We start from the raw sequence: 20,244 nt of genomic DNA, 5'->3' as shown, positions 1-20,244 counted from the left end.
CACAAGTCAGAAGATTGCAACATCTTTATAAGATAATGAGATTTATTTATTTGTTTTTATTAAAAATATTAAAAAGATGAGATAGCCTGTTTCTTTTTTTCTGCACACCATGAAAAATAATTTTTATTATTAAAATGATTTTTTTCTTATCTTAAAACAATAAAGTTTCTCATCATATTTCCTAATAAAATTCCTTTTTTCCAGGCTAACCCAGCAGTTCTGAGCTCCCCTGCAGTATTCAGATGAGAGAAAACAATGAATGTGACTGAATTCATCCTCACGGGACTGACACAGAATCCCCAGCTTCAGAGAATTCTACTTCTGGTGTTACTCATCACCTACATCATCACTGTCACAGGAAACCTGTTCATTGTAGGGACCATAGTCTGTAGCCAGACATTGAACTCCCCAATGTACTTCTTCCTGGCTTTTTTATCTCTGATAGATGCATGCTATTCCTCTTCTATCGTCCCTAAAATGCTGGCAGACTTGCTCTCAGGGACAAAAGCCATCTCATTCCATGGCTGCATGATGCAACTTTTTGTTGAACATTTTTTAGGGGCTTCAGAGATTGTCCTTCTTGTGGTCATGGCCTATGACCGCTATGTGGCCATCTGTAGACCTCTGCACTACGTCACCAGGATGAACCACCGCAATTGCTGTCTCCTAGTGGGGGTATGTTGGATAATGGGTTTTATCCACTCTTTTGGGCAAATCCTTGTCGCTCTCTGGATCCCTTTCTGTGGGCCTAATATCATGGACCATTTCTGTTGTGATATTTACCCTCTACTACAACTGGCCTGTGCTGACACTTTCCTCCTTGGTCTCCTGGTTGCTGCCAATGGTGGTGTCATCCCTGTCATCACCTTCACAATGCTGCTGATGTCCTATGTGGTCATTCTGTCCTCCCTGAGGACACATAGCTCCGCGGGGAGGAAAAAGGCCCTCTCTACCTGTAGCTCCCATATTACAGTGGTTGTCTTGTTCTTTGTGCCCTGTATTTATACATACATGCGACCAGTAACCACTTTTCATATGGATAAAGCCATAGCAGTGTTTTACACTCTTGTTACTCCCATGTTAAATCCAATTATTTACACTGTAAGAAATGCAGAGGTTAAAAATGCCATTAGAATGTTACTTAAAAATAATTCAATTTTGGATAATAAATGATTTTAATAAATAGTTTATTTTTTATCCCCTCATAATATTGCCTCTTATTAATGAGAAATAAATTTGAACATCCTTAGTGGTGCCTAAAAGCATTAATATTGTTAAAGCTTTACATGCATATTTCTCTGTACAGATATATCTATAATAAATTTGTTTTTAAATTAAGCACAAAAAAGTTAAATACAGTTAGTTATATAATAAAAATTATAGTAGTGTGTACATGCTACTTGCATTTTGTGATGATTATTTATTGAAATCAGAGTTACTCAAACTCAAGCACAGTGATCTACTAAGAATCCATGCTGACACCTCAGAAACTATTTAAATGTTAAATTATGAGTAGAGCGCACAACGTGGACATGATGGACTAGGGGAACATCCTTCTCCTATGCGGTACCCAATGGGACGACAGGAAGTCTCTTCACATGATAAAGAAAAGCGTGCAACTGAAATTTATAAATTAGCTTTAGAATTTTCTGTTTAATGTTTTAATGAATTTATTTATTATTGACTAGGAGACTGTGCCAAATGGATATTCTTTTATAAAAAAAATTCCTTCTTAAACTACTTAGCTGTTTCCTGTAGCCTATGCTATACTTATGCCTTTTTAATAAAGGAAATGAAATGTAGCTCATGAAAGTGAAATAACAGACCAAGATTATGAGAACTAGTAGTCATGTTCCATCGCTTCAGATTTAAATTACACGCTTCCCTGTCTTGGCCCGGAAAGTTCTCACTCTGCATACACTCTGCATACACTCTACATACACTCTGCATACACTCTGCATACACTCTACATACACTCTGCATACACTCTGCATACACTCTGCATACACTCTACATACACTCTGCATACACTCTGCATACACTCTGCATAAACTCTGCATACACTCTGCATAAACTCTGCATACACTCTACATACACTCTGCATACACTCTGCATACACTCTGCATACACTCTACATACACTCTGCATACACTCTGCATACACTCTGCATACACTCTACATACACTCTGCATACACTCTGCATACACTCTGCATACACTCTACATACACTCTGCATACACTTCTGCTTTCTGCTCTGAGAGCCGCACACTGTAGAGACGGTGTTGGTTCTCAGGCTGTGCTGTCTGTGAGGAGCCAAGGTGATGAGAAACCCTGTTTGGAAGCAGGATAGCGGATAAAAATTGCTCCTCTTGCCGTGTATCTGCTCTGTCTGATTTCAAAGTTGTCTTAGGTTTCTTTTAGCATTGGATTGAAGCTGTGTTTCTAAAATTCATCATATGTAGTTCTTTATAAACAATTTATGTGTCAGTCTATGGTCATAGAACCTTAAAAAAATTAGAATCTGATAATTATTTAAACATAAAACAGGTAAATCAGCCTTGAACCCAAATATCCCTCACTCTGCAGCTTATAGTATTTTATTGGATGATATTCTTGATGATTAATTATAAAATATGCTTGATGTATGAATTACCTTTTAATTATGTTGTAAGAAGTGTCACTTCTTAAATTTAAAATCATCAGTGGTGATTAAATGCAGGTGTTTTCAAAAGCACAAGAATCTACATAAAACAATTTTACTTTTAAAGAGTTAGTTTTATGTTCACTTCACTGAATGTGGAATCCTGTCCAGAACTTTCCGTTAGGAGCTGGAGAGCTTGCTCAGTGGTTAAGATTACTTGATGCTGTAGGAGAAGGCCTGGGTTTATGTTCAGCATCCACATGGCAGCTTACAACCATCTGTAACTGTAATTATAGGAAGCCTGCCACTCTCCTCTCTTCTCAGTGGGTACTGCACGTGCATGGTGTGCTTACATACACTCAGGCAAAACACTCACACACAAATGTAAATAATTCTTAAAAGAAAATAAGTCTTTAGGGTGTGGATTATAATTTTAATTAACATAAAGCAGGAATGATTATTTTATAGTTGACTAAAGAAAACTTTTTTTTTGAAAAAGAATTTGCTTAAAAATGTGATTTTGACAAGCTCCAGTTAAAACCATTTTAAAAGATCCATTTCATTACATAGCCAATATATGTTATTTATAAATGTAACATGTCAATAGGTAGGTAACGTCTCTACTCTCTGTCTTTATCCAGAGTTTGAATGGTGTAAGCTCTTTCCCACAGAACTTCTACTCAATGACTTCGCCTCTAGGAGTGGACTGCCCAGTACACACACTGCAGGTGCCAGAGTGCATGAAGCAAATTTGATTATGAAGATATGGAAAAAGAACTCTGACTTCTAGGACATTAACTATTTATTAGCTTATTGCTGCAATTCATATAAACAAAGAAAACATTGTAATTCTAAACAATGTATCTTGCTTATAAGATTCTGTTCTGAATAACTAACTATTGGAGATTTTTAGAAAAGTAATGCTTTAATAGTTTATATGTGTAGTCATGACCTCTTTATTGCCAAATTTTAACCTATCCAGTTTTTATCTCATGCTGTTAACATATATTTCATGATGGAATCAGTAGATTCTGTGCTGTAACAATACTTATAAATCATCATGAATACAGAGGCACTTTGGAGAGTAAGAACACAGGCATTGGATTGGAGAGACATAGATTTATTTATCATTTTGTCACTATACCCCATCCCTTTACCTCCTTTAATTGATCCTATCTCTACAATCCATTTATTCAGGTCACTTAGAAGATGAACACATTCTGGTACTCTTTCCATGTTTATTTATTTATTTATTTATAAGTTTCCACACAATATAATTTTATCATGTAATTTCCCTTGCCCACCTCCTCTGAGGACATACTGACTATTCTACCTACCCTATTTTATGTTTTCCCCTTAAAAAATACCCAAAGACAAAACTTTACAGACCAAAATAACAAACACACACAAACAAAACAAAAGTCACATGGTCTCTTCCGTGTTGGTCAATCACTCTTGAGTGTGGGCCTTGCTCTGAAGTATGCTTGAGATACCCAGTGTCACCTCATTGGAAAAAATGATTTCCCCCAGCAGATATTAACTGTGAATACTTTTTATATAGGAATGGAACTTAGCAGTCTTCAGTATGTGTTCTTATTTAAATTTAATTTTTAACTAGTGGCTGGTTAGTCTCATACATTTATGGTACTATGCACCAGTGTAGGCTGCTGTGTTGCCATTGTAGGTAACAGGGTTCTTAGGTAAGTGAGTGTGATCATCACCTTTCTCTTCTGGTAGCATGCACAGTACCTTCCGGCACCATGAGTGCTACAATTCTTTGCCTAAATTGAAAATTATAATATTAAGCCTCATATGAAAGCACACACATACACACTTGCTAAAATAATCATTAATAAAAGAACTGTTAGAAGTATAACCATCCCATATTACACATTGTATTACAGAGCCATAACAATAAAATTGACATTTTATTGTCATAAAAAGAAACATGCTGATCAATGGGTAAAAACTGAAGACTCAGACTTAACTCTACACACTGACTTTTGACAAATAAGACAGAACTATACAACAGATAGCTGTAGGTTTTGGTCTTTTAAAAAATACTTTATTGCAGGTTCTTTAATGCCTCTACCTCCCTTCCAACTCACCTACTCTAAATAGGAGAGGAAGAAGGTTAATTTGGACAAGAAAAGTAGACCTTTTTTAAGACTCAGTTCCTTGAGGCAATTCCACTCTTTGCCATCGGGATTCCAGAAGACTCACTAAATGGAAAACCAGAAGGTCAGCAAAAGTGACCGCAGCAGCTGGAACCCAGAACCTAGAAACATTCTCTTGGGCATTTCTCTCTAGGAGCATCTTGTTAATCATTTTCTTTTGTTACTTTGCCACATATCACTCACATTGACTGTATTTTCTCAGGAAGATAACACTTTTTAAATTTAGAAGACCTATTTAAATGTAACAAATTATATGTGATTGTATGCAAGAATACGCCTGAATACATTTGAATTCAGTTAATTCTAATTTTCACTTAGCCTTTGTGGGTCTGTGGATTGTAGCATGGTTGTCCATGGCTTAATAGCTAATCTCCACCTGTAAGTGAGCACATACCATGTTTATCTTTCTGACTCAGGGTTACCTCACTCAGGATGATCTTTCCTAATTTTATATATCTTCCTGCAAATTTCATGATGGTATTGTTTTAACAGTAAATATTGCTCCATTGTATAAATGTAACACATTTTCTTTATCCATTCTTTGGTTGAGGAACATCTAGTTTGTTTCCAGTTTCTAGTTATTATAAATAAAGCTGCTATGAACATAGTTGATCATGTGTCTTTGTGGTAGAATGGAGCATCTTTTGTATATAAAGGAATATGTATATAGTGGCTTATCTTGGTCTTGGGGTAGATTTTAAATCTCTGAGGAACTGCCATATTGATTTCCATAATGCTGTATTAGTTTTCACTCCCTCCCACAATAAAGGAGCGTTCCCCTTGCTCCATGTTCTCACCAGCGTGAGATGTTACTGGTGTTTTTGATCTTAGCCATTCTTACAGGTGTAAAATGGAATCTCAAATTAGTTTTCATTTGCATTTGCCTGATCAATAAAGATGTTGAACATTTCTTTAACTGCACCTCAGCAATTTAGGATTCCTCTGTTGACACTTCTCTGTTTATATCTGCACTACATTTTTAATTGAAATTTTTTGGTTTGTTGATGTCTAGTTTATTGATTTTTAAATGCATTTTGAATATTAGTCCTCTATCAAATGTGGGGTTGATGAAAGTATTTTCCTAATCTGTAGACTGCTGCTTTGTCCTATTGACAGTGTCCTTTGTTCCAGAGGAGCCTCTCAGTGTGATTGCCGTTCTCAGTGCCTGCGCGATTGGTGTTTTGTTCAGGAAGCTGTCTCCTGTGTCAGTGCCAAGGCTATTCTCCATTTTCTAGTCAATTAAGTTGAGTGTATCCAGCTCTATGTTGAGGTCTTTGATCCACTTGGCCTTGAGTTTTGGGTAGGGTGAGATATATATATTGATCAGTTTGCATTCTTCTATATGCTGACTTCCAGTTAAATAAGCACCATTTAATTAAGATGCTTTCTTTTTTTCATTGTGTATATTTTTTGGCATTTTTTAAAATTAAAAATCAGGTGTCCATAGGTGTGTGGATTTACATCTGAGTCTTTGGTTTGATTCCATTGATCAACATGTAAAAGAGAGATAAAGCTGTTTTTTAGGATCCCAAGTGCGGGTTTGGAACGGTCTTGTGAGAGAACAGGTGAGGCTAATCCACTAGAAGGCCAACCACCTCATGCAGGAGCTTGATTGTTGCCAGCTGAAAAGATTCCATGAACAGGCTCTGGGAGGAGATATATAAATGAGCCCAGAACTGGAGGCGGGGCTTTTTGGAGACTTGGGATAGTTTTGGCTGTTCATCACTGCACTATGAGATGCTCCTAGAGAGAACCGCTCAAGGGAAGGCTTCAGAGCTCCGGATCCTGCTGAGGTTCTGGGTTCTGGTTACTCTAGGTTCCAGCAGAAGAAATCCTGCAGATTGTGCCAGGAGAATCATTCATTGGAACTGATATCCTATGGTTTTATTATTGTGTCCATTAATCCTCATTTCCTGTTGTTTTGGTTAATTGGGTTATAAGTGATATATGCTCGGTCACTAAGTTGTTAATAAAATATATTGGTTAAGAAAATTGAGCATACAAACATGTCTGTTTTTATGCCAACACCATGCAGTTTTTATTACTATAGCTCTGATACAGCTCAAAATTAGGCATGGTGATACCTCTAGTTGCTCTTTATTGTATAGGATTGTTTTATCTATAGGAACACATGGATCTCCCTGGGAGGGGGAAACAGAGTGGACATTATGGGTGGTCTGGGAGCAAATAAGGTTGGAAACAGGAAGAGTCAGATGGGCATGTGAGAGACAGAATAAGAGAGTACTGGAAGAGCTGACTGGAATTTGGGCATTTATGCTTAAAGTAGAAACCTAGTACAGTGGAGAGTCCCAGGGATCTGTAAGGGTCATCCTTTCTAAGACTTCTAGTAAGGAGGGATACAAAGACCGAACTGGCTGTCTCCTGTAATGAGGCAAGACTTCCGGTTGAGTGATTGGGACACCAACCTAACCTCAAAACCTTTGACCTACAATTTGTCCTGTCTACAAGATGTGCTAAGATAAAGGTGATGCAGAGACTGGAGGGAGTGGCCAACCAATAACTGGTTCCGCTTGAGAACCATACCACAAGAGGAAGCCTCCACCAGTAACACTGATGGGAAGACCAGGGACCAAGGTTTGGATAGCTCATACATCTAGGAATGAACGAAACACACGCGTGCGCACACACACCCACACACACACACACACACACACGAGAGAGAGAGAGAGAGAGAGAGAGAGAGAGAGAGAGAGAGAGAGAGAGAGAGAGAAAGCAGTGAAATAACTCCTAATGATTCTGCTGTACCAGTAGACAAGAACCCAGCATAATCATCAAGGAAGTTTCATCCAGAAACTCATGGGAACCGATGCAGAGGTCCACAGCCAAACATTAGGCATAGCTCAAGGAATCCTGCAGAAGATATGGAGGAAGGATTGTAGGAGTCAGAGGGTACAAAGACACAAGAAGCCCCACAGAATCAACTAACCTGGGCTCATAGGGGCTCACAGAGACGGAGCCAACAATCAGAGAGCCTGCATTAGTCTGACTTAGGACCAGTACTTACATGTTACGGTTGTGTAGCTTGGTCTTTTTGTGGTACTCCCAACAGTGAGATCAGAAGCATCCTGTCTCTGTCTCTATCTCTCTGTCTCTCTGTCTCTCTCTGTCTCCATCTGCCTGCTTTTGGGACCCTTTATTCTTTCAATGTGTTGCCTTGTCCAGGCTTACTGCAAAGGGAGGTGCCTAGTCTTACTGCAACTTGATATACCATGTTTAGTTTATGTCCCTGGGAGGCATACTCTTTTCTGAAAGGAAATGAAGGTGGAGTGTAGAAGAGAGAGAAAAGTGGGGGTTAGGACATGGCAGGATAGCAGGAAGGATGTAATTAATGTATGAGATAAATAAATAAATAATCCTTAATGATATTCTGCTACATTCATGGATCGGTGCCTAGCCCAGTTGTTTTCTTTCTTTCTTTCTTTTAATATTAAATTTTTATTCAAAGCTATTATTTGACAGTCCCTTTCTTGTAATTTAAAACTTTTCCTGGATGCTTTATATGTCCTTTGGGGCTTTCTTCCTCTGCTCCTTTTTATTTGGGGTTAAACTCTGTGCAGTGTAAGTCCTGATTCCATCTGTATTCTTCAAATTTTATTTGTTTATTCACTTTACATCCTGGTTGTAGCCCCAGTTGTTTTCAAAAGGTAGTCAGTCATCCAGCAACTGATGGGAGCAGGTGAAGAGACCCTCAGACAAACACTAGGTGGAGCCAGAGGAACCCTGCAGAAGCCCGGAGGAAGGATTGTAGGAACCAGGGCAGTGGAGGACTCCATGATAACATGGGCCACAGAATCAGCTAAGCAGGCCTTGTCGGGGCTCACAGATACTGAAGCAACAAACACAGATTCTGCATGGGTCTTAGCCAGGTCCTGTGCAGATAACTTAAGGCTGTGCAGCTTGGTGTTCTGGTAGAATCCCCCCACAGTGGGAGTCGGGTTGTCTCTGGCTCTTGCTTGTGCTTCCTCCTCCTAGGTTGCCCCATTCAGTCATGGTTTGAGGGTTTGTGCCCAGTTCTATTGTACGTTGTTAGATAATGTTTGATGGATATCCCCGTGACTTGCTTTTTGGGGGGCGGGGCAGAGGCGAAGTTGAACTGGGAAAGACAGAGATGGGGTTAGGGGCTGGGAGGAGTGGAAAAAGGAGAAACTGTGAGCAGGACATAATGTATGAGAGAAGAACGAAAGTTAAAACAAACAAAAACGGAGCATGCATGCTAAGTATTTAAAAAAAACTTTAAGTTTGTTTAAAAATAAATGTAATGAATAAAAAAATGTTGTAGAAAAAGCAATTTTATCAGGCATGGTGGCACATGCCTGTAATCCTAGCACTCCAGGAGGCAGAGGCAGGTGGATCTCTGTGAGTTCAAGGCCAGCCTGGTCTACAAAGCGAGTCCAGGACAGCCAAGGCAAAGACAGAGAAACCCTGTCTTAGAAAAAAAAAAGAGTAATTTCAAATATTGGTATGTTTCTTTTAGCATGTAATTTCAATACACCTAAAATGGATGACAGCATAAATGGAGCATGACACATTCACTGCAAACGACAAAAATCTGAGGAGAAGGGAACTGGTGCAGGATTCAGGAAGTCGGCCTTTATTTTGTCTTGGCAGACGACGTTGTGATAGCCTGACTCAGTTTTCTGTGTTATAGTGTGGTGATACCAATGCCTTCCTTGTTCTGTAGATTTAATCCCAGTGGCTGACATGAGTTTCACAACTCTGAAACTAACTCAAAAATTTAACAAATTTCATCATCATGATGATAATATAATTAAATAATTAGAATGAGAAATGACTTATTTGAAGCACTATAAATAGTATATAGTGTGCTGTGCTGTTGTGCAACAAAGGTCACCACTAAAACTCATTATGTCTGAAAATTACTTCGACATAACCGTGAAGTATGGGTTTGTAAATAAAATATAATGGAAATTTCAAAATCACAGTTACCCACCTAAATGTTTAATTCAAATATTTAATTTCTAGACTCCAAATAAATATTTAGTTCATTTGTCATCATATATTATAGTTTATTAGTAGTTGACTGTGTTGATGTTTCTTTGCTTAATGATTTGTCTTCAGCTGGAGTCAGGAAAAAGTTAATTAAATGCAAATGCTATAGACGTTTTCTAATATTCAGAGAACTGGGTGTTTGTAGCATCCTTTACTAATGGCAGTGGAATTATACAGTTTAATCCTATAGGTTATTAAAGTTATGATACTTCTGGGCATCACTTCAACTCTACTTTTCCATATTTGGTTTGATTATTTGATAGCATAAAATACTTAGTAATAAGCAAACCAGACATTTTTCCTTGTGTGGTCTTTTATGAAAAATTCCAGTGAGCTAAGCACAAGTTTTTTCTTATGCTCCAGGCTCAGTTCTATGTTACCCTAAAATCACACTGGTCAGCTGTACTCACTTTATTTGAAAAGAGAAAAATTAACCATCAAATTTTCCATATAATGTTAAAGCCAAGGAAACTTCCAAAATCTGTTTATGGGATTAAAACATAACATTGTGGCCAGCTAGTAAATAGTTCCTAAATATACATTCTAGGCTTTGAAAAGCATTCAACCTTCCCAGAAATTTGTGTTTCTTTTTGGGTGAACATAACCTTGTCTCAGAACACAGTTCTTTTAGTTGGAAGCAACTAATTGAAAATATTCAAATTGAAATGCAGAAGTTCAAAAAACAGGAAAAATACATTTTTAATTCTTTGGGGAAATAGAAATTTACAAACAAGTGAAAAAGTAACACCACTCCAAATTATGTCTTGGAAAATCAAGGTGATGGAAAGTTTCCAAGCCTTGGGGAGGGTGGGGCTACATGTGCTAACATCCCATGGAAAACTCTTTAAATTCCAGTTGTATAACAAGAAGGAAAACACGCTCCTCTTGTTTCTACTTTATACCATTCTGCAGACAGCACGTGAGGGGCAGTGATTTGCTGAAGATGCATCTTTTTCCAGGATTAGAAGAAAAATTAGAAGGCGCCTTAGAGTCTGACCATATAACTTACTCCATATAAAGCAGAAAGACATCACCACTAGAATTGTTAAGAAATTGATCGACAAAAGTGAGATTTATAATTCTCTCTCTTTTTACTTTCAAAAGGGATTTATACATATGGTGTAGCACTTAACCTGTGGCTGCTGCGATCAGTGAATAGAGAAGCAGGCAAGACAGTGCACATAACCCTCTAGGCCAAGACCTGACACAGAATAAACATCCAATAAAACCAGCAGGTATTTAAAATTAATTGAAATCCTGAAGTGCAATGCAAACCATCCATTCCTATAGGTTTGGTAACATTGCTACTATATTTAAATTTTATATATAAATTAAATCCAAGTAAGTTAAAATCTTACAATCACATAGTGTATTTACCTCCTGAACAGAATTATTTTAAGACATATTTTTACTCTCTAACACTTACTCATTTTTAAGATGAAGAAAATGAATTTTCAGAGAATGTGTACAGAATCCTGATGAAGAACCATGGCACTCTGTCCTATTTATACCCACTAATGTACAATATGGCTTTGTACCATTTCAACAAGCACACACTAGCTACCTTCAGAAGAATGGACCTTCAGGTAAGAAAATGACGTGTCACAGAGGGGAGTATTCCAAGTTAAATAGGTCCACTTACTCTCCCAAAAAGTGTTTTATGTTTGTGAATAATACCAGATTCCTGCCTTAGGATGTTCATGAAAACTGAACATCTGAAGACCTCCACTGTGTTAGTGCTAGTCATGGCTTAGTGTCTCCCTTAAAACAGATGGCTTAGCAAGATAACAGGAATGTTCTGCAATTAACACCAGTGGAAACAGAGGTAGACTCTCACCCCACCCATCTCAGAAATAGTACGATTATGACAAGTTCTTGAGGCAATCATCAGAGCATCAGTGAAAACTGAAAGTCCTGAAATCTGAAGACATGTTTCTTCTTATATAAATAAATGTTTTTACCTAGATGGATGAGGAATAAATGTTTAATTTATCTGAGTATCTTTCTATAACTATTTTAAGCTATTCCCTCTCTTACTAACATATGTAATGCTCCATCTACCATTATATTGTTTCCCTATCGCATTTCATGCTTACAGTAAGTTTTTAGGGCTAAGTTAATTAATATTAAGGTTCCAAACATGTTTTCACTTCCAGAGTTATTTATTCATGTGCCTTCTAAATCAGGGTTAGGAATGAATGAACCACTTTGGTTGCAATTTTAAGAGTTGTAATTGAAATTTGCATAATTTTAAAGGACATTTAATTATTATGCTAAGAAAATTTTTCTTTATGTAGATGATGTTTAAAACAATGCTAACATCAACATTTTCTATTAGTCGTCATACACTTGTTGTATAATGTAGTACAACACCTGGGCTTTACAGGTCTCTGAGCTTGATCTGTTACTGTCTTTATTTTATGTCAGAGGATATTGACAATGCTTGCTACACGACACAAGCTGGAAATGCTAGGTATTTGATAGTAGAAACTAAATATTTATTTAAGCTAACTTTTATTTTGAATACGTTTAAGTTGAATATACTTGCTAAGGAACTAGGTGATAAGAATTATTTAGTTAATATAAATTTCATCTTCCACTATGGCAGCTGATGTGATTTTCTTGATACAATGAAGCCATCTGGAAAAAAGGCCTGAGGGCAGTGTCCTACATTCATCTATGGGTGAAGGGACAGATGTTTAGATTATCATTAGTGATTATGCTGGTTTAGTAAAGAGATCTTCACCGCTCATCAAGAAATTCCTCTTTGCAAAAGACAGAGTCCACTGCAGAAGGCCACAACCAATCAAAACGCAGAATTGTGGATCCCAGTCCAGACAAATTCATCTACAAAGTACTCACAAAGGTAAGGCTCAGAAAACATTTCTGAAAAGTAGGGGGAAAGAGTGTAAGAGCCAGAGGATCGGAGGGTTTGCTGCGATTGTGTTCCTGAGTACTTTCTGGTTTCCATCTATAAAGTTTCCAGACATGGTTGCCTTTACCTGAGTGGAACAAAGAAGACACCAAAAGGCCAGAGTGAACAAGGAAAAGTCAGCCTCAGTCCTACACAAGAACTGCACAGAACCAAAGAGTTGAGGGTAGAAAAAATAGTCAAGGGCAGAGCACACAAACTGGTTACCCAACAAAACATTGGTTATCCAGTACTAAATTCTCAGCCCCGAAAACATGTACAAATAGAGTTACCCAGATTGAAAGGTTATGTGTACATATATGTGTGATATATATTATAATATATTATATGCAATAGTATATCATTTAATTAATATTAATAAATAATTATATAAAATCAATAAATTAATAAAATATCAATAATATATTATATATTATATATGTGTTTATGTTTATATAAGCAATACATATCCATATATATGCAACATATATGTGTATAATTACAATGAATGATCATATAGGCAATGCATTTAAAAGATAGCAAGGAGTAGTATTAGAGAGGGTCTGGAGGGAAGGAAGGTAAAGGAGAAACATTGTAATTATATTATAATATCACATATACACGTGTAATGCAATTAAAAATATATGTATTTTATTACTGTGACTGGTGATTTTTTTTACTCTTTTCAACATATAAAGAGACTTATAACTTAATCACCATTTGCACAGCTGCAATTAGGAGTGGAATGCTGCCCTTCTGATCACGGGGCATGTTCTCCCTCCTCAACACCGTCTTCTGATATTCTGACTGCATTCATGACACAGCCTTTTCCCATTGCCTTAAGAAACGATTGAGCTACATTCTTATCAGGTTCGTCCATAGGAATGTCATGTGAGGCTTTAGAACCTTAGGTGATCTGCTCCAAGCCACAGAACAAACAGCCAGTCCAGCACTGGGCAGTCTGCAAGGGTCAGGAGCTGATTTTCTGACATTCTACCCCATTCTCTTTCCTGCTTTAGTCCTACCCAGCCCATGAGTCATTTATTGGCATACTTTCTTCTACGACAAATAACTACTGGCTGATGCCATGACCAATTAAAATTTTCTTAGTCCTCCTGTTTCTTGGTTATATTTTAGAAGCGGTTTTGGGATTCATAGTATAGACACCTAGGAGAAACGAACTGGAGATCTGAGGACAAAAATTAATGTACAGCCTATATATTTGTTATTTTTATTCATAGATAATTTCTGAAATTGCAAGTAGAATTCATATACCAGGGTTGTTTTTAAGCATTTAAAATAATATTCTCTTGCTTACCTATTTTTAACAAACAGGTATGGGCATATACATATATTCACAAATGTGTGCTTCTTGATTGCAACATGCAAGTAATATGTGTAAGGAGAACACATTCCTTTCATCTGTGTGCATAAATGGCAATGAATGGAAAATGTTTCCCTGGTAAGGTGTTTTACTAGTTACTTAATAACTGAGCTTGATAATGGCACAGTTACCATAGGAAACATCATTACACTTTCAATACTGATATATGATAATTTTAGGAGCTGAGCACATAGTTTTACCTGGACAATTCTTCATCACAGCAAGTAGCTGTTTCCTTTTCCATGTATAGAGAGCTCTGGGTTTTAAGTATTGCATAATTTTTCTCTGCCTCAATTTGACTGATCTTTGACTATCACTCTGAAAACTTTTCTGTTTTTTGTATTCTCAATGAAATTTTAAAAATGAAAACAATTTTGGAACCAGCCTTAATAAACTACTGTTGAGTATAAAACTTTAAACTGGATTGCAGCAAATGTTCATCATCATTGATAAATTATATGCTCTCTATTGGGCATCCACCTCTTTCTTTGAAACCATGCAAAACCAGAGTTTTGTAAGTGAATTCGTCTTTCTGGGACTTTCACAGAATCCAAATTTTCAAAAGCTAGTATTTATCGTATGTTTATTTGTTTACCTTGCAACTATCGGAAGCAACGTGATGATTGTGGTGACCATTGTATGTAGCCCTACACTCCTGAGCTCCCCCATGTATTTCTTCCTGGCTTTCTTGTCTTTGTTGGATGCAAGCTTCTCCTCTGCCATGACACCCAAGATGATGGTGGATTCCCTCTATGAGAGAAAAACCATCTCCTTTAAAGGATGCATGATACAACTTTTTGCTGAACACTTTTTTGGTGGGGCTGAGATGATTGTCCTGACAGCCATGGCCTATGACCGCTATGTGGCTATTTGCAAGCCCCTACACTACTCTTCCATCATGACTAGGAGGCTCTGTGGCACTCTGGTGGGAGTCGCCTGGGCAGGGGGATTCTTACATTCCACTGTACAAATCATCTTCACTTTGCAGCTACCCTTTTGTGGACCCAACGTCATTGATCACTTTATGTGTGACTTGTTCCCGTTATTGGAGCTGGCCTGCACTGACACTCACATCTTTGGCCTTTTCGTGGTTGCCAACAGTGGGTTTATCTGCATCATAATTTTCTTCTTGTTGCTTGTGTCCTATGGTTTTATCTTGCTCTCTCTGAGATCCCACAGCTCTGAAGGGCGATGGAAAGCTCTGTCTACTTGTGGGTCCCACATTGCTGTTGTGGTCTTGTTCTTTGTCCCCTGTATATTTATATATGCAAGACCTCACACTGCTTTCTCCTTTGACAAAATGATAGCAATATTTTACACCATGCTAACCCCCTTGCTTAATCCTATGATTTATACTTTTAGGAATAAGGATATGAAAAATGCAATACATAAAGTGTGGAGGAAACTGATAATGGTTTCCAATGAAAATTAATAAATGTACATTTTATCAAAATTAGTATAAAGAGTAAAAAATCAAAAATTTCAGACAAATACTACGGTATGTGTATTACCTATAATGAGTTTATGTGATTCTCCAGAACTGGCATTGGGGTTTAGGGAATGTTGTTTTCTCTTTTCTATTAGGAATGGTCCTTGAGTTGTTGAGTTGGAAATAATTATATTTGTAAATTAAAGAGAATTGAATTTTATATTTATGTAGAATCTGTTAATTAAAAGAATGCAACCAAAATCACAAGTTTTAATATTGACTTTTGATTTCATGTTTTCAAAAATTCTGAATGAAATTCAAAATGTCATAGATATTTGTATGAAAAAATTTCAACCTATATATAAAGAGATATTGATTTATGATAGTGACTTCAGTAACAGTCAGAGTTTAAGATGGACAGAAGGAAAATCTTCCCAGAACTACTGTTGACCCCTGTCTGTTGTGACTCCATTATTTCTCTGGAGCCCTTTGCAATATGCTATAGAATTTGAATCACTTCTTGATATTTTGAGAGTTAATAATTGGTTGACTCATTCTTATATGTATATTTTTTCTTATTGGGCTGAGTGTCACTTTATGCTAATCAGCCCTGGGAAAGAAGGTGGAAAGTGCCCATAAGTGTTTGTCAATATGTATCTCCTATGAAAAATAACCAAAAGAATTCTAGAGACCCCACAGAATTAACCAACACGTCTATTTATGCTTACTTCATGAGATGGTACTAATACATGACATTGTTAATCGGGCCACCTGAAGCCAGATAAGTCATGGGGCCTACAGGAAAACCATTATCTGGATACATGTACATAGCAATAAACTGATACTTAATGAATCAAGGATCAGTGCATCAATTAACCCTCATAAGAAAAGCCTTTTCTTGCAGTGAGTGGTAACTAAGAGAAATGCTCACGGCTGGACAGAGCACAGCCAATAACAAGCTTTGGAACACATCTCTCGCTCAAGGTTCATGGTCTATGCAGGAGAGGAGACAGATCTTAAGAACCAGAACTGGTGGATGAGTTCATGGAAACAAAAATTTCCAGATAGATACACAGTGAGCTCAGAAGATAGAGAGCATGCATAGGACCTGCACAAACTCAAACCAGACTAAATCTCAGCACAGAGCAGGGAAAATGGGCCCCAAATTCTAACTGAAAAGCTATTTAAAAGTGACTAGCTTCTTGGAGAGGGAAGATGAGTTTTCTTCAATGGAGCAGCACTTATCATATCAACCAAACGATAGAGAAATCTCATTCTCAGAAGTTAGTCAGCACAAATAGGACTCTGGACATATTTTTTGTGTGGTTTTCAACTTGATTTGGCAATTTTATATTATTTATTTTTCCTTTTTTAGTCTTGGGAGAGAAAGATAGAGAGAAAGACCAGGACATTGGTTGGTAATGGAAGGAGGGGGGATCTGGGTGGAGTTAAGGGAAGAGAATGAATATGATCAAAATAAATTGCAGGAAAAAATTTAATAAAAAGGTAAAAATAGGAAAACTTAACTCTGAAAGAAGTGGTTCTGCCACACAGATGCCAGTGCCTGGAAAGCTCGTCAGGACACAGGAGCTGCACACAGTGGAGCAGGCACAACACTTCATCACTGCTGCTTCTGTATGGCTTGGCTTTGGCTCTTATTGTTTGGTTATCATTTTTGTTTACATCTTTTCTACATTTCTGCATCAGTTTATCCACTTTCCAAGCTCTCCTAAAACAGATAAGTTCTTAAACTTTTGATATTATAATGTGTACTTTGATTATAAAATTTCCCCTTTCTTTTGCCTCGCTCTACACTCTTTCATATACTCCTCCCTCATCCTCTTCAAATTTATAGCCTTTTGTTTTATTTTTTCCTCAAAATTGATAGTGTTTGTTAACCAAAAATATGGTACAAAAATAATTTTTGCCCAAAACACTTCTCTCAAATATATTTATAATACTTACAAACATGGCTTCCTGCCTATAGAAACTGATCATACAAATAATGGAGGGCAGGTGGCTGGAGAGCTAAATCAGACATTAAGAGTGAGCACTGCTCTTCAGGGAACCAGAGTTGCCTCTCACAACTTTGTAAAAATTAATTAACTTACTTATTTACTTTACATCCCAATCATAGCCCCCTCCCTTTTCTATTTATTTTATTTTATTTTAAGATAGTCCTGTTAGTAGCCAGTATAGAATCCAAGCAACCCCTTGAATTTCTTGGCAGATAAAACCTGATTGGCCTAGTTTGCCTATAGATAATTCTTCTAGGGTCAGGTGCTTGCTGTGTACTAATGGAGAGAAAACGAGGTGACACACACACCTTTAATCCACGAACTGGGGAAGCAGAAACAGGCAGTTCTTTGAATTTGAAGCCAGCCTGATATACAGGGAGAATTCCAGGACAGCCAGGGCCTTCTGTATACAAAGGATAAATGGGCTGAGAAAGAAATTAGGGAAACAATACACTTCACAATAGTCATAGATAATATAAATTATCTTAGCATAAGTCTAACCAAGTAAGTAAAATACCTGTATGACAAGATCTTCAAGTCTCTGAAGAAACTGAAGAAGACATCAGAAGTTGGAAAGATCTTCTATGCTAGTGGATCAGTAAGATTAGCATTAAAAATGGCCATCTTAGGAAAAACAATCAACAGATTTAATGCAAATCTCTCAAAAATATCAACACAATTCTTTACAGACTTTGAAAATTTCAATTAAATATGGAAAAACAAAACCCCAGAATAGCAAAGACATTCCTGTACAATGAAAAAACTTCTGGAGGTATCGCCATCCCTAATTTTAAGCTGTACTATAGAGCAATAGTAATAAAAAGGCTGCATGGTATTGGCATAGAACCAGGCAGATTGATCAATGGAATTGAATCAAAGGCCCAGAAATAAACCTACACACTTATGGACACTTGACTTTTAACAAAGAGGCCAAAGCCGTACAATCAGGAAACAAGCATCTTCAACAAATGGTGCTTGTCTACCTGGAGGTCTGCACATAGAAGAATGAGAATAGATCCGTACTTATCATCCCACACAAAACTCAAGTCCAAGTGGATCAAAGCCCTCAATCGTATACACTAAATCTACTAGAAGAGAAAGTGAGGGAATGCCCTTGAACTCATTGGCATGGTTAGCCAGGCACAGGACAGCTCAGGCTCTAAGATCAACAGTTAGTAAATGGGACATCACGAAACTGAAAAGCTTCTGTAAGGCAAAGGACACTGCCAATGGGACAAAGTGGCAGCTAACAGAATTTAAAATATCTTCAGACACTTTACCTTTGACAGAGGGCTAATATAAAGAATATATAAAGGACTCAAGAAATTAGACACCAACAAACCAAATAACCCAATTAAAAAATACGGTACAGTGCTAAACAGAGAATTCTCAACAAAGGAATCTCTAATGGTCAAAAAACACTTAATGAGATGTTCTGTGTCCTTAGTCACCGGGGACATTCAAGTCAAAATTACTCTGAGATTTCATCTTACAACCATCAGGGTGGCTATGATCTGAATCTCAAGTGACAGAACATGGTGGGAAGAATTTGGAGCAAGGGGAACATTTTTCCTTTGCTGGTGGTAGTGCAAAGTTATACAACCGCTTTGGAAATCAATCTGTTGGTTTCTCAAAAAATTGGGAATAGTTCTATCTCAAGACCCAGGTATACCACTCCTGGGCGTATGCCCAAAAGATGCTTCACAAGGACACTCACTCAACTATGCTCATAAAAGCTTTATTTGTAAAAGCCCATAATCTGGAAACAATGTAGATTTCCCTCATCCAAAGAATAGATAAAGAAAATGTGGTACATTTGTACAATGGAATACTATTCACCTATGAATTACAAGAACATCATGAAATTTGCAGGAAAATGGTTAGAAGTAGAAAATATCATTCAGAGTGAGGTAACCCAAACCCCAAAAGACATTATGTAGTCCTGTAAAAGTACATACTCACTTATAAGTGGTTATTACCCATAAAATACAGGATAAACATGCAACCATCCATAGACTCACGGAAGGGCCGAAGGGAGGATGCTTGAATCTCACTCAGAAGGGGAAAAAGCAGGCTTGGAGGTGAGTGGATAGAGGGACCTAGGTAAGAGAGGGGATGGGGCAGAGAGCAGGGGTGAGGATTAGGAGTAGTGAGAATGAGGGAGAGAGGGCCAAGTAAGGGAATAGAAATCAGAGGTGGAGACATCTTTGGGAAGTGTCAGGAACCTGGGATAGGGGAGGATTCAGCCTGTCTATGTAGGGGGTCATCCTAGCTGACACTCCTAGCAGCAGGGGATATGGGGCCTGAAGTGGACACCTCCTGTACAGAGTGTTCCAGTAAATAGACTCCGGCTCTTGATTAGAGGATGGTAATATTCTGTAGAAGCACTGGAATCAGAATGTGCTTTTCAGGGAATTTAATCCGATATAATCTTCTTTCTCTTCTGAAACACCTGTCCTCTCATATGTATTGTAACTCATCTCTGTTCTCTACACGTTACTTTGCAAATCCATAAGAAATCACATCCGGTTCAAATGCAAGGCTTAGATGAGTTAATCTAACTTGAGAAGTTCTGTGGCTGAGGTTTCTGTAGCTCCTTGGAAGCTGTTTTGTTTTTTGTTTTTTGTTTTTGTTTTTTGTTTTGTTTTGTTTT

The 20,244-nt window shown here is 37.5% G+C and overlaps 2 protein-coding genes across 2 annotated transcripts; both read left to right on the top strand.

Moving 5' to 3' along the window:
• Positions 1-239: 239 nt before the first annotated feature.
• LOC311608660 (olfactory receptor 4C3D-like) lies at positions 240-1,173 on the top strand (the record flags this gene model as incomplete). Its single annotated transcript, XM_084801225.1, has 1 exon — positions 240-1,173. The coding sequence occupies exon 1, from the start codon at positions 256-258 to the stop codon at positions 1,171-1,173; it is 918 nt and encodes a 305-aa protein (XP_084657351.1). The 5' UTR covers positions 240-255.
• A 13,467-nt stretch (positions 1,174-14,640) lies between these two features.
• LOC311608800 (olfactory receptor 4C15-like) lies at positions 14,641-15,576 on the top strand (the record flags this gene model as incomplete). Its single annotated transcript, XM_084801437.1, has 1 exon — positions 14,641-15,576. The coding sequence occupies one exon, from the start codon at positions 14,641-14,643 to the stop codon at positions 15,574-15,576; it is 936 nt and encodes a 311-aa protein (XP_084657563.1).
• Between the last annotated feature and the right edge of the window lie 4,668 nt (positions 15,577-20,244).

The sequence above is a fragment of the Acomys minous genome (assembly GCF_964271855.1).
Source record: "Acomys minous genome assembly, chromosome: 11".
Classification (NCBI taxonomy): Eukaryota; Metazoa; Chordata; class Mammalia; order Rodentia; family Muridae; genus Acomys; species Acomys minous.
Note: the sequence above shows the minus strand (reverse complement) of the source record. Positions and strands in the feature narration are given on the sequence as shown.